The 15,442-nt window shown below is 38.1% G+C and overlaps 1 protein-coding gene across 1 annotated transcript; it reads left to right on the top strand.

Annotated features, from left to right (window-relative positions):
• Window positions 1-361: 361 nt before the first annotated feature.
• On the top strand, window positions 362-9,544 carry Snrnp27 (small nuclear ribonucleoprotein U4/U6.U5 subunit 27). The gene is made up of 6 exons (XM_004849921.4): window positions 362-501; window positions 1,475-1,595; window positions 2,197-2,309; window positions 2,968-3,047; window positions 7,575-7,639; window positions 9,138-9,544. The coding sequence occupies exons 1-6, from the start codon at window positions 468-470 to the stop codon at window positions 9,190-9,192; spliced, it is 468 nt and encodes a 155-aa protein (XP_004849978.1). The 5' UTR covers window positions 362-467; the 3' UTR covers window positions 9,193-9,544.
• The last annotated feature ends 5,898 nt before the right edge of the window (window positions 9,545-15,442 follow it).

Genomic DNA, 15,442 nt, shown 5'->3' with positions numbered 1-15,442 from the left:
AGTGACGAATGTTGAACTCTGTTGTATTCAATCCTTATGAGAGAATGTTATGTGAAAAAGTTCGTAAATACAACCTACTTGCATATGCTATGTTTAAACTGGCTTAATGTATTTTATGCACGTGGACAAAGACTAGAAAAACTGGGGGGAAATAAAAGCTGGGTTAAATTGGTGCGTATATGGCTGAATTCTCTAGACATTCCTAGAAGAACATCGAAGGGCACATTTTAACACCTAGGGTGGACAAAGAAGATAAGAAAGTAAATCTCCGTGCTCTAAGGCGGTGGCGTCCGGGGTGGGGCCGCTGGTTTCTGGGCGACTCCGCACAGCCTGCCTTCTGTAGGACCCGGAACCTTAGCGACTTGTCTGGATGTTTTCCAGTCGGAAGTGAAAGCTCAGTAGCTGGCTCCCCCGGATGTTGTTGCACAGCTGTTTCCGGGGCGGTGTGAGGAGAAGTAGGACTCCTAATGGGTCGCAGCCGCAGCCGATCCCCACGGAGGGGTGAGTTCCGAAGCAGGGAGCTTGGGGTTCGGTCGGAGGCACATCTCTCACCTCCCTTTTTTTTCAATACCAGAGCAACGGAGAGCTGGGCCCTTTCCTCCCGAGTAGGAGAGCGAGTGGTGGATGAGGGAATGAAGACCTGGGCCCTACACTCTTCGGCCCTGACCCACCGGTTTATAAGGCAGTTGGGGGGGGGGGGTTCGTTTCTTTCTGGATTAGGGTTTCTCCGACTTGTTGTCAGTCTTATACGGTAATTTTTATTATACTTGTGGTCGGTTAATTTCTACATGACTGCACAAATCCCCCACCCTTTTTGAATCGAATTCCCGTGGTAATTTCGGGATGATATTACATACCTTTAAATATTACATACCTTTAAAAACTAGTGTGAGAATTGAGTCACATTCCATAATATTCACTTGTGATTTTGCTTGGCTCATAGACGCTCCGTAAAGCCTAAATATTTTGCCCAGTTTATTAGGGAAACTGGTATTTAGAATTTTGAGTCCAGAGAGCTCAACCTCCTAATGTCTCTTGTACTCCCAGGCAGTGTAACGTAGAAAGCCTGGACTTGCATCGAGAGATCTATCCTTTCCTTTCTGTCACCCTCGCCTAGTAAATATTCAATTTTCTTAGGAGTTAAATGAAGCCTCGAGCTGCCTGTGGCCATTGAGCACTTGTATTGTGGCTGATCCAAGTTGAGATGTACTGAGTCTAGAATAGACGCTGGATTTTGTATTTTTAAAATGTAATATATCTTATTAACCTTTTATATTGCTCACATGTTGAAATGTTAATGCTTTGGATATATTGAGTCAAAAATCATTGCTACAACCATTGCTACTTGTTTCTTTTTACCTTTTCAGTGTGACTACTAGAAAAGGATCACATTATATTTCTGTTGGGCAGTGTAGCTCTAGATAACTGGGATACTGTACTTTTTGGTTCTGCAATTTTTGCGTATTTGTATTAGAACGTAGGCGATCCCGGTCCACTTCCCGGGAGAGAGAGCGCCGGCGCAGGGAAAGGTCCCGATCCCGGGAGAGAGATCGCAGGAGGAGCCGCTCCAGGTCCCCGCACAGGCGGCGCTCCAGGTTGGTGCAAAAAAACAAACCAGAAGCTCAGCTCTGGAGCCAGAAAGAAGCCGGTCATTGCCCTCGACTTTTGTTTTTATCCATGTATTAAGGGATTTACAGCCTAGTGAAGTGTATGAAACTTAATCCCACTTTATTTTAAAGCCAATAGTCCTTTAGCAAAATGAGGTTAATTGCACTCAAGTTAAAAAAAACAAGTATTTTCTATTTTTATTGTTTTTAATTAACTTTTTGGTGCCAACTACTGTGTAGTCTATAATGAGAGAGCTTAAAAATTGACCCTTTGTCCATAAGCATCAATTGCTGTTTAAATGGGCTTTTTGTGGTTTGTTTGTAATTGTTAGAAACTTTTAAAGCCAGCTTTTCTGCCTCACAAAAAACATTCCAGCCCTGAATGCTATGCTGAGTACAACCGAACCTGTATTTCTAACTTTTCCTTGTAACAATCAGAGCTTAGAGTCTTTTTCTGCACTCTGCTATGGGGAATATCTGGGGCCTGGCTTTGTTTAGCCTTTGCCTTTCAAGAAATCATGCATGTTTGTGCTCATCAACAAAGTTGCCATGTATGTCTGTTTCTAACATCTTTACTTATAAATATTAGATCTCCAAGACGACATAGATCCACATCTCCTTCTCCTTCACGACTGAAAGAAAGAAGAGATGAGGAAAAGAAAGAAACAAAAGAAACAAAGAGCAAAGAACGTCAGATTACTGGTAATGTTATTAGATAAATAGCCTTGTTTAGAGAACTTCAATCATGATAGAATTATATTTATTTAAATAGTAAGCTTTCTGTAGTGTCCATTGCATATGGTTTTGAGATTTTAATTGTTCCTTAGTGAGTTGCTGGTTATGTGTGGTGCTTCTGATATAATCTGGGAAGGGCAATTTTAAACATGAGACTATTCTATTTTGGAAGTGTCTTCAAAACTAGGTAGCGTCACATCTGATACTAGAGGCAGTCCTGCCTAAAGGCTCCAAGGAGGGAGCACAGACCTTTCTTGTACCCTAAGTCACATTCTGTCTGAATTTAAGAGGGTCTTTTCTCATTAGATTCATCTTTTTCTGGTGTTCTCTGCTAGTGAGATGAAATATCTCTTAATCTCTTGCTAGTCCTCTTTTTAGTTGTTTATATATGTGTTCAAAAATTATAAGAGAGTTCAAAAAATTGTGGAGTTTTTTGGGGTTTTTTTGTTTTGTTTTGTTTTTTGTACTGGGAATGGAACTCGGGACCTTGAGGTTGTGAGGCAGGAGGTGGAACCACTGAGGTAAATCCCTGGCCCTTGTTTTGTTTTTTTGAGACAAGGTCTCGCTGTGTAGTCCAGGCTGGTCTTTAACTCAAATCAGTCCTAAAAAAATGTTATTTTTGCAGAGGAAGACTTAGAAGGCAAAACAGAAGAAGAAATAGAAATGATGAAGTTAATGGGATTTGCCTCTTTTGACTCTACAAAAGTAAGTAAAACATACAACCAGCTAAACATTCCAATTTGAATTAATGTGTTAGGTCTGTCCTGTTTTTCGATATTCTTTTACTGTCACTTGTAATTTCTTTGGCTATAAAATAGTAACTTTCTGTTTGAAAGGCTTTGCGACCACAGAGGAGTAAACATTGAACTGCCGTTGGAAATCAGGAAATATTTGCCAGAGATGTTGTTTGAGTTAGATCTTAAAGAACAAGTACAGGTGACCAGATAAAGAAAAGGAGGAAAATCTTTCAGAGTGCACTGTAGGTGTGAAGGAATAGGTGTGCCCTGTAGGTGTGTAAGTGTATTCTGGGAATTTCAAACTCAGAGACTGGTTTAAGGATGCCGATGAGATAGTGATTGTGACTGAGGCTACACATGGAGGTAGGAGCTGAATTATGGAGGTCATTAGATGTCCTTAGCTGTGCTAAGGATTTTAGGGTTCATTCGTTAGGTATTGAGAGGAACAGCATGGAGGACAGATGGGAGGTGTGTAAGATTAGAGGCAGGAAGAACTGTGATCCATGCAAGTGAAAGATGATGCAGGACTAAACTATTTTGAGATGATATACTCAGGAGCCAGAGTAACTCGGGGTAGAAGTCTTTAGTCAGTGGTACCTCAGGCATTGGGCTGGGGAACCTGGGTGATACAGTTAACCCAGAACAGGATTATAGCATGGGCAACTGCTGGGACATAGACTATTATTCAGTTGCCACGTAAAGATGATATTGAGCAGCTGCTGCTTGTCTCAGCTCAGAGGGGGATGGGGATGGATTTGAGAGTGAATGCTTTCTCATAATACTAATAGATAAGGAGGTAGAAGGAAGAGGAGAGATTGTGATGAGTGAGGAGGTTATGGGAGAGAGGGAGAAAGAACAAAATGATAGGAAGATGTGGCAAGAAACGGGAGATGGAAAATGAAGGGGTATAAAGAGAAGAAATGGAAGGAGGGGAGGAAGGCAGATGGAGAAAGGGATAGTGTGTGGGAAAGAATATATTTTTTAAAATCTCTTTTCTAGAATTTTAAGTTTTTTTCATTTAGTTTTGCAAATGGAAATTGAGATTTTTCAGGAATTATGAAAAATAGTCCATTTCCCCTAATCCTGTATTCCATAGAGTTGTTAATGGAATGAGGTAATCTCAGATGCTGTAAGAGTTTCTTTTTAACTAATGTGATAGTGCAGGGCTTGTAAGTTTTAAAGTGACAGTGTATAACTTTAGAGGAGTACTGAGGCATGCCTGTTTTGAGGTGAAAAGACTAAAAATGAGCTCTTATTCTTGCAGTGGTTATGTAAGCCCCATTTTGGAATTTAATGATGTTTATATATGAGCTTTTTTCCCCTTACATACACCAAATTCTTTGTTTTTTTACAAAGAATATTTTATAAATGTAATGGCGTGTGTGTGTGTGTGTGTGTGTGTGTGTGTGTGTGTTTTGGGTGAATAAAAATATCCCCAAAGTAAAGCAATTATACTATTACTGTTCTTAGAAGAGTAGGCAAGGAGTTTGTTGGAACTATTTTCTTGTTTGTTTTTGGTATTACTATTGCCTGATTTGTATTTGAAGTTCCTGAGAGTCAGGTGTAAAGATGGAGCTACCCTTCATTTTTAAATGTAGTCGTTGCTGAAGATGTTTGTTTACAGAGGAAACATTAGAAAAGAATTCATACTTTCTATAAAAATTATGGAGTACCATGTGATCAAGTGGTGTCAGTTGAGGTTTTTTTCCCTCCTGCACTGAAGATAAAAGCCAGGGCCCCACCCATGCTAGGCAATTGCTCTACCCTTAAGCGATGGCCCCGTGTCAGTTGTTTTCTAATGACCTCTATGAGGGTGTTAATTTTGTTCTTTGCAGTTGGCTTCATGACTATCAGTTATAAGGTCTCTTACCTCATTCATGTGTTTCAATAATGTATATCTTGTGATATTTCCATCATTGATCTACTGTTGGACCTTTTTTTTTTAATGTGCTGAGAACCTAACCCAGGGCCTTATCACGTGCTAGGCAAATGCTCTACCAATGAACTACACCCAGCTCTATGGTGGGACCTAGACACTTGCCAGTGTGGTCACTTATTTTCCCTTCTATTTTAACATTCTTCTAGAAAGTTTCAACATTTGATTATATTACTAATGGATAATTTTCTCTCCTAACATGTTAATAAATCAGAATATGACTAATACACAATTCTGCCAAAGCTAAAAATCAGTAAGCCTTTAGAAATTGAACCTAGTAAAATGATTATCACATTGCCTTTTAATCCTAGCTACTTGGGAGGATAGCAAGTTTGAATCTGGGAGCTTGGGCAACTTAGTGAGGCCCAGTTTCAAAAAATAAAAAAGACTAGGGATGTAGGTCAGTGACAGAGCACTTGCTTACCATGTGCAAGACTTTCAGTTAAATCAGTGGTATCAACAACAACAACAAAAAAGTATCATTTATTTTCAAGGCCAGTATTTCCAAATCATGCCTACTTCCTATTCTTAGGAGGTTAGAATAAATACTTCAAATGATTTGCTCAGTATCATCTCCTTTCCACCAAAATACATGAAAACAGAAATAGAAAATTGAGTCCAGAGTATTTCCCTTTTAAATACTCCTCACTTGTCCAGAGTCGCTGTCCGCCATGTCTCTCTTCCTTCTTCCCCTACCTTCAAATAAATTGTTTTTTTATTAAAAAAAAAAAAGAAAGAAAATTGAATCCATACGTGTTTATTTTAGCTCTACTTCAGATTTGTAGCTCACCTTGTCCATGCCTTTAGGCATCTGTATTTTTTCCCCTAATACAAATGTCTAATAGGTATGCTACAAAGATACTACACTCAGTGAGTACTGATGGAGATGTGTGTGTGTGTTTCTTGACATTAGCTAGTGACGTTCATTTGGCAGTCATTTCTGAACACCTTCTAGTGCAGTAGCCTAGGATGTGAGAATACAAAGGAGACTCCCAGATATATCCACTTCCCCTCTTTAAGAAGCTTGCAGTCTATCCAGGTGTGGTGGCACACACCAGTAATTCCAGCACTCTGGGAGGCTGATACAGGAGGATTGCACTAAGCCTGAGCACTTTAGTGACTTAGTGAGACCCTGTCTCAAAATAAAAAAGGACTGAGTACCCAGTACTGCAAAAAACCCAAAAGGAAACCCAGAAATACTTGCAGTCTCATAGGAAAAATAATATCATGACTTACATCTCAATAAAAGCTAGGCATGATGGTGTACACTTGCAACCCTAGCACTCAAGAGTCTGAGGCAGGAGAATCAACACAAGTTCAAGGTCAGCCTGAACTACATACTGAGACTCTGTCTCCAAAAAAACAAATCACAGGGCCAGGGATTTAGCTCAGTGGTTCTGCCACCTGCCTTGTAAGGTCCCAAGTTCCATCCCTGGTACCAAAAAAAAAATCATAATCATAATCGTCATAATAGGTAAAATGTAAGGTGCTGTGCAGAAAGTGCAGTTAATGTTCTTTAGGAGTTAGAGAAAAGGTACTACCTGGGCCAGGGATTTAGCTCAGTGGTTTTGCTGCCTGCTGCGCAAGCGTAAGGTCCCAAGTTCCATCCCTGGTACCAAAAAAAACAAACAAAAAAAGGTACTAGCTGGCAGCTGGACTATTTGAATTGCCCTTGAACAATAGATAAAAACCACATAGTTGAAGATTGGATGGGGGCAAGACAGGCAGTTCAGGCAAGAGGAACAGGATGGGAGTAGGTGGGTGTGTTGAGTTAACTTGGCTAGATCTAAAGACTAAAGAAATTTGTGAAAAAGAATAGAGGTGCCTCTTAGATCAAGGTGTTTTTTGGGGGGGCGGGGGGGAGTTACTGAAGATTAAACTCGGTACCTTTTGCTTGCAAGGCAGGCGCCAGAACCACTGAGCTAAATCCCGGGCCCAGATCAAGGTTTAACAGCTTAACTTTAGTGTCCATATTCTATGCCTGCTTCTTGCTTTAAAGATCAAAATGCTAAGGCTTGTGCAAGAAATGGGATTAGAAAAATGGAAACTAGTTGAGCTGTGACCTAACAATATTATGAGCTAGGTTATAGATTGAATTTTATGGGGCTGGGGATTTAGCTCATTGGTTCCACCGCCTGGCCTGAAAGCACAAGGATCCAAGTTCAATCCCCAGTAACAAAAAATAAATAAATAAATTTTGTATGAATGTCAGTTTTTCTGGAGCTAACATGCACAGTGTTCATATGGTTTCAGAGGATTATTTGACCCAAAAAGGTTAGGATTGGCTACCCTACTTCCCATCATGACTTGCACATAATACATGTACTATGATTATTTGTTGACTTGAATATTATATTTGTTTATGTGTGACTATAGAAATGTGAGCAAAGTTGTTATGCTTGCGAGTTCATGGGCTATCAGGATCTAAAATTGAAATTCTCTTATTGGACTTTTTTTTTTTTTGCTGGATTTTGCCATTTAATGTGTCAATGTGATCTGCCTCTTCCATCTAGGTATTTAATGTTCCTTCCTATTTTTTGTTTACTGTTTTTTTTCCAGGGGAAGAAAGTAGATGGTTCTGTAAATGCCTATGCCATAAATGTATCTCAGAAGAGAAAGTACAGGTATGCATAGATCCCTATTATGTTTGAACTATTAAAATAATTTCATACTTGGGAAAAACCTTTTTTAGTGGGTAATTATGTTTGTTTAGAAAATACAGCAGTTTTCCATACTTTCCCTTATTTTAATGAAGTATCGTCCATATTTTGATATGTTAAAGTTGTTTTCCAATTTACATGGACCAAATAGCTACTACAGATAAGGTAGTTGGCTTAAATGTTTCAGGGCCAGAGATAGTAAATTCTGAAAAAAAAAAAAATCAAACCTGAAGTGTTTGGGGTTTGATTTCAGTATAATTGTAAGTTTTAAATAAATCCCTTCTGAACTGTTTACTTATATTGATTATGTAAGGATTTCAACAGTAAGTATATGCTTGTTAGTTATAGGCATATTTTATTTGTACTTAGAGATAGAATAAACTGTACTTGAAATCTCATTGAATTCTTAATGAATGAAAAAGTCAAGACACATTCAAACATTGTCCTCTCTCCACCTTTATCAGTGATAAAAGACTAATACTCCAATTCATTTAGACTATGAACAATGTAATTTGAGAGTGTCATGGGCTAAGATACTAGAATCATTATGAACAATCTTGTAAAATCACCTTCAAGAAAAGTCTTGTGGGGAGAACCATTACAATGTACTTGAAGTTAGTTGCTTGATGACTACCTATTTTGAGACTCCTCTCTTTCTTTGAATGAGGTGCTTAGTGTTAAATAAGTATGGAATTTCAACTGTTTTTTGGTGTGTGTGTGGGGGCGGGGGTAGGGTACTAGAGATAGAGCCCAGGCCCAGAGTTCTAAGCACTCTACCACTGAGCTCTTTTTATTATTATTATTTTTTTAATTTTCAGGCCATCTTGCTGTTTTCCAGGCTGGCCTTGAACTTCTAATTCTCTTGTCTTGACCTCCATGTAATTGGGATTATAGGTGTGTGCCACTATCCCAGCTCAGTTGTTTTTTTTTTAAAATCTGTAGAATCTTCCCAAATAATTTTGAAAGTATACTGGCATACTGCAACTTGGAGTTTAAAGAAATACAGAAGACTTTGACTTTACTTTTAAGTTAAAAAAAAAAATATATATATATATGGTCTACAAGTGTAGCTCAGTAATAGAACAGTTGTATGTGCCATGGATTATATCCCCAGCACCACAAAAAGAAAATAATACTAAAATTAAAAGCTGGGCTTGATGGTGCAAACCTGTAATACCAGCACTTGGGAAACTGAGGCAGGATGATTGCTGCAAGTTGAAGGCTACCTGGACCTACATAATGAGTTCAAAGCCAACTTGAGCTACAAGCCAAGACCCTGTCTCAATAAAGAAAAAAGAAAAAAGTAAAATAATTTTTTTCTAATATGCATTAAACAGCCTTCAATAATTTCTACCCTAAACCTTAGCATTTTAAAGATGGTTTTAGTTTAAACACTGGGGTAGGTTTATGTATATATATTCCAGATTTGAAAAAACCAATGATTTTTCTCTTCTCATCATAGGCAGTACATGAATAGGAAAGGTGGATTCAACAGACCTTTGGATTTTATTGCATGAGAACTGAAATGTTGAAGAATGATTTCCCCCCATCTTGGTCAGAGAGTGGATTTTGTATTTTGTATTTAATATGCATCAAAAACGGGATCTCAGTTCTTCCTTCTTGTAAAGTAAGAAAATCTTATTTATGATGTATGCAGTTCACTTACCTTTCCTCCAAAGAAGATAGGTTAAATACTACTTTTTTTTTTAAAAGGAAATAACATTTGAGGCAATCATCAGCCCCATTTTGTTTGTTCTTATTCCTATGGAAGCTGTATATGTTTTCTTCTTGGATGGTTGTTAAAACTTTTTTAAAAACATAAAAGTAATTTGGACATGAGTTTCTCCAATAAAGTAATATTTCTACCCATTTTATATTTGATATTTTTATTACCAGATAAAAGAATCTCTTGACTCTTTCGCACACAGATTTAAACAATTGTGATTCTTAGCAGTTTAAAAATTGGAGAATGAAAAAGTACAGCTTTGGGTTTTTGTGTCTTTTTTCCCCCACAAATAGCATTTATTGTTTTCTTCAATTATAAAAGGAATGCATGTTTATTATTAAAAAATACTTGAAACCAAAAATTAAAAGCTTAAAATCATCTATTATCTATTCCTAGAAATAATTAATATTAACATTTTGGTATATGTGTTTCCAGACTTCTCAGGGTATATATGTATTTCTCATCTCCACCTATAAGATCAAAATGTATACCATTCTCTTTCTCTAACCTTTTTTTTTTCTCAGGTACTATGTTCATTTTTTAAAACATTCTTTGGAAACTGAGTAGTAGCTGCTTATTATACTTCCATACTGCATACTTACTATATTTATACTATACTTCCATACTTGTTATACTTCCATACTGAGTAGTAGCTACTTATTAGTGAACATGTCTCTCATGACTTAGAATTGTAATTAGAACTGAGACTATGATCTCCATTACATCTACATTTTTGTGAATTCTTAAATGTGATAATACTGGGTGAGGATAAGTGGGCATGTTATCATGTTTTAAGGTTTTTGATATGTATAACTAGGAGATAAAAATCAACTGCTAAATATAGCATTCTCATTTCATAAACATGCACAGATAGTAGGTATACTTTTTTTAAAGTTTCCTATCCGATGGGTAAAATAATATTTGGTTTTTATTCTTTTTAGTATCTAAGAGGGACAAATATTTAAAAAATGTATTAGCTATATGTATTTCTTTTGCTAATTCCAAATCTTGGATCTATTGTCTTTTGGCAAGTTTTCCTTTTTCCATTTGAAGGAAGCTCTTTCTTTATTGAAGATAATAACCATCACCCATTCTGTTTTATATCTTGCTGATATTTGAGGCTCTGTGGTTAGATTTTAAATTTTATTTTGGGGTATACCTACTATAAATGCATAGAATACAATTCAGATATTATAAAAAATATCTAATGACAAGTTAGTTGTGTATCCATTCAGAGATATTTCATACATTCCAAAACATACATATTTTTATATATCTTATTTTGTTGGAAGATAGAAGCATACTGTACTGTTCTGCACCTAGTTTCTGTGTACTAGGGCCGGGGATTTAGCTCAGTGGTTTCGCCGCCTGCTGCGCAAGCTCAAGGACCTGAGTTCGATCTCCGGTACCAAAAAAAAAAAAATTCTAGTTTCTGTGTACTTACATATAGCTCAGTATGAAGACCCTAGGTTAAATCTTCCTTACTGAAAAAAAATTGAATAATATTAAAGAACATTTGTATTACAGAATGCTATTTTAGTATTCTAAAGAATATTTAATGAAATACGATATGGGAAATAGCTACAATGTACAGTGTAAGTGCAGAAAATTACCTATATGATTTCATTTGGGCATAAAAATGTATCTTTTGGGGCTTAAGGATAATTATAGTCTTTTTTTTTTTTTTTTGGTACCAGAGATCAAACTCGGGTCCTTACAGTTGCAAGGCAGGCGGCAGAACCACTGAGCTAAATCCCCGGCCCAAGAATAATTATATTCTTAATTATCCTTTTCTATGATGTACATTACTGTTATAGTCAGAAAAACATTAATTAAAATCATGAATTCATCATGTTCTTTTACGTGAAGCTACTAGAGAATTTTGTTCAATAATCCTTGCAGAAGCTGGGACACTTTATGGTTTTCTTATTAATGACTTACCAATTTTATTTTAACCTTTATTACCCGCATAATAAATGAATACTTTTTTGTAGAAATTTTAAAACAGTAGAGCAAACTAAATTTTTTTTCTTAACAGTAGCTGCTATCCTATTTCTCCTTTTTTACTGATCCTTTGCACATATCTTTCCTTAGTCTCCTCATGTATGTGTGCCACAGTTGGAAATAAGGAAAATATGTAGTTTGGATCTTTTTTTTCCTTTTTCTTTTGTAATGCTGGGGATTGAACCCAGGGGCTTATGCAAGCTAGGCAACTGTTCTAGCACCAAGCTACATCCTCAGCCTGTAATTTTTATTTTGAGACAGTCTCACTAAGTTGCCCAGGCTGGCCTCAAACTTGTGATCCTCCTTCTAGCTAGAATTTCAGGCATGTGCCACCATTCCTAGCTAGTTTAAGCCTTTTTAAAAACAAATAATATGTAGGGATCATCTTACAACTTATTAGTGCCTTGGAGATCTTTCTGGGCCAATATAAATGTGAATCTACCTTTAAAAACCCTACTAGGCCAGAGATTAAGCTCAGTGGTTCCACCACCTGCCTCACAAGCGCAAGGTCCAGAGTTCGATCCCTGGTACAAAAAAAAAAAAATAAGCAAAAAAACCCCTGCTAAATAGTATTTTGTGTAATGTATATCAGTGTTTTATTCATTGCCACATTTAAAAAATCATAAGTATTTGTGGAGTGATTAAAATTTGCAAGGCAGTTTGTAAAGGTTTTTGAAACTTAGTATTATATCGAGTGTCATGATACTGGAGTGTCCAAACTAGCCACAAAGAATGGGATTGATATTAAAGCAGAAATTTCCAGTCCTAATTTTTTTATACTTAAAGGAACAAAATTCCTCAAAAATTTAACAAATAAAATTCATTTTAATGTCACAGTGGTTAGAAAGTGTCAAACTCAGTTATAAAGAGCTGTAAGGAGCACTGGCATTAAGCATTTAAGTACTGTCCTATGCCCACCAAGAAGATAACCCTGAAGGAAAGAGACTGGATCTTAGCTTCCTAACACTCAGTAAACATTTTCTGATAAGTATAATATTTAATCTCCTTATATTTCTCCATTTTGTTTTTTTGGTACTGGGGATTGAACTCAGGTCCTTGTGCTTTCGAGGCAGGCAGCAGAACCACTGAGCTAAATCCCCGGCCCCCATATTTCTCCATTTTCAACTGTACTTTCCAATTCTCTTAGTTTTATCTTGATATATGCTCAAAGATGTGTTTTTCTTATGTTTATGCTATTACACATAGCTTTTTATTTAAAATTCTGGTCATAAAATTGAGGTTCAAACATTCTAGAATTTCCAGCTTTTGGGATGGCAAGGTTGTGCAGTTCATGCTTAATGCCTTCAAAGCATTAAGGACTAGGGAATCTTTAAAGAAAACTGAAAACCTGCACTTCTGGTTTTCTTAATCAACTGGTCATTGTATATATATTTGTGTAAAATAATTTCTAGGGGGAAAAAGAAAATCTCAATCCCCAAATCCGTTTTCTACTTACTCCTTCACTTCCAGTAGATGGCACCAAATGCTCTTTGAAGTTCATGATACTGATTCCTAGTTCATGCTGCTAGCTAATTGATCATTTCTTCCACCACCAGAGAAGGAAACAGAACTTGATCTTACTCTCTGATGTTTATATAACATAGTATTTTTGTTTGGAGTATAAGCTAGACATGTTGGTGTTTATTTTCTCTCTGACTTGTATTTCAAACTCCCACCCCTCTTTCTGAAAACATAAGTGTGATTTTCAATCAGATGATTCTGCAGGTCATATTGAATAAGGCTGAGTTAAATAAAAAGTTAAGAGTAAGAACGAAATAAAAGGATATGCCAAGCGTTCATAACAAAACTTAAGAGAAAATATAAAACTATATAAAATTAAAAATATTAAGATAATGAAATAAAGAGCTTTTAGTAGCATCAGTTTAGGTACTTTAATAGAACTGCATGTGTTTCACTGATTTTTAAATGTATTTTATAAATAACATGCAATTTAAAAATTGTAAAACTGTTATCTCTTCCCCCACTCATTTCCAACTTTGTTTTGTCCATTCTTGAAAAACATCACTGTCAGTCTGTGCATTTAACTCGTGTTGTCCTATACAGAGCTAGCTTTTAGATCCAGTTAACCATTAACACTGGAAAATGTGTTTCCTGTATGTTAAAAATGGTTTACTATATGTTTATCCTGTTGTTCCAAAATTTTAATTTTAATGGCTTTATGAACCAAAAGATAAAAGATACTTACTTTTTTTTTTTCTTCCTGAAGGAGGCCTTTGCACTGAACTATATCCCCAGTGCTATTTATTTATTTATTTATTTATATTTTGAGACAAGGTCTTGCCAAAGTTGCCCGGGCTAGGTTTGAAATTGGAATCCTCCTGTCCCAGCCTGGGAGAGTGCTGGAATTACAGGCATGCAGCACCACACCTGGCTGAAAGACACTTTTTAAAATTTCCTGTCATAATTGCACTTACACATTTGTCCTTCTTCTTACCCAAGGTTTGAGTGTCAGTGTTTTGTGATTCAGTCTTGAAACCTGTTTATCTGCTATGTCTTTAGTAGAACTACCAACTGGAGGATTGGTTGCTTCAGCTCTGGGTGAGACAGACTTGGGTTCATTTCCCATCTCTGCAGCTGAATGGAGGACATGGAGAGTCACTTGCCCTCTCTGGGCCTGTTTGTGTGCAAAGTGTAGGTAATTAACACAACCTACCTCATGGTATTATATGGAGGATTAGAAATAATGTATGTAAATTACCTGACAGCAATTACTATCGTATATATTGGGAACAATCAATTTTTCAAAAAAGAAATATGGGCATGCTTTAGTCATTTAGATTTTGGAAACTCTCAACTTACCAATAGCTTTAGTTCTACTTTTTAAGTTGGAGATAGTATATGAATGTTATCTGGTTCTCCAGAGATTTCATTTAAAACTTTCTTTTTGGTACCAGGGATCGAACTCGGAACCTTGTGCTTGCGAGGCAGGCGGCGGAAGCACTGAGCTAAATCCTCGGCCCTAAAACATTTTTTTGATAGATTCAGAGAACAACCTTTAAACTTTTGGTTCCGTCCTCGTAATATTCTAGTTACCATTTATATTAGTACCCCCCCACACACACCGCATTTGCAGTCGTCGTGAGCATTCTTTTGAATGTATTCATCTGGTAAAAAGGGAAAGCTCCTCAGAGAATCGTGGGGTTCAATTTTATTCTGTAGATTCTGGAAATTCTGAGCTTTTTAAACTCACTTGCGTGAGAGTTAATTCTGCCATCAATCATTTCCCGGTGCGGGCCGGGTAGAGAGCCTTTGGAGGGAACTGAATGCTGTTTACTGCAGCCCGATCCAGTGCTTTCACCCCAGGCGACGAGCATTTAACAGGGTCGTGCTTTCCCCCTGCAGCCCCGCAGCCACGTGGCGCCCTCAGCCCACCGCCCGCTTGCGGAGCTGCACGTGCTGTGCTTCCTTCAGGAGGCGGTGCGGCGGAGCCCGTGACTGCCAGAGTCCCGGGAAGCGCGGAGCCTCCTGGGCTGCGTCTCCGAACCTGACTGAGCTGAGCAGAGCGCCCAATGACGCGAGGTGCTAGCCTTACACTCGAGGGTCGCTTGGCAAGTCCCTGAAGTTTTCCGGGGAGACAGGGCCACAACAGGTCCGAGGCAGGCCGGGAGGGGCCGGGTGGAGCCCAGCTCCTCGGCTGGCCGGTGAATCAGCACCGCCCAGCGCCCGGCCAGCCCCACTAGCCAATGCCAAACTGGAGGAGCCGTGACTGGGCGGCTGACCATCAGCCACTCCGGGCCCGCGGGGCCTGGAGAAAGGTGATATCATTGCAGCTGAGTTTTCCGAGGAGTGCACCAATGAGAGGCAGACGAAGTGGCTTGCTTTTTACAGCTCTTGGCCAATACTAACAAAGCAAAAGGGCTGTCCATATAGAACCAATGGAAAATAGGGAAGGAGCACGAGGCGGAGTTGCGAGTCCTGTCACCAATTGGAAGAAGGGGGTGGAGCCCGGCCCTTGTCAAGCGCCACCAACCAGTGAAAGGAGCGGACTTTGGGGGCGGAGCCTCAGTGTCCTCTAC

Source organism: Heterocephalus glaber, unplaced genomic scaffold, assembly GCF_053883595.1.
Source record: "Heterocephalus glaber isolate CG9 unplaced genomic scaffold, H.glaber_assembly_v1.0 deba00001456, whole genome shotgun sequence".
Lineage (NCBI taxonomy): Eukaryota > Metazoa > Chordata > Mammalia > Rodentia > Bathyergidae > Heterocephalus > Heterocephalus glaber.
This window is presented reverse-complemented; position numbering and strand designations above follow the sequence as displayed.

Coding starts and splice junctions, on each gene's coding strand:
- Snrnp27 (XM_004849921.4), top strand. CDS start 468: ATGGGTCGCAGCCGCAGCCGATCCCCACGGAGGG. Junction 2,310..2,967: donor CAAAGAACGTCAGATTACTG/GTAATGTTATTA, acceptor TTATTTTTGCAG/AGGAAGACTTAGAAGGCAAA. Junction 7,640..9,137: donor TCTCAGAAGAGAAAGTACAG/GTATGCATAGAT, acceptor TTCTCATCATAG/GCAGTACATGAATAGGAAAG.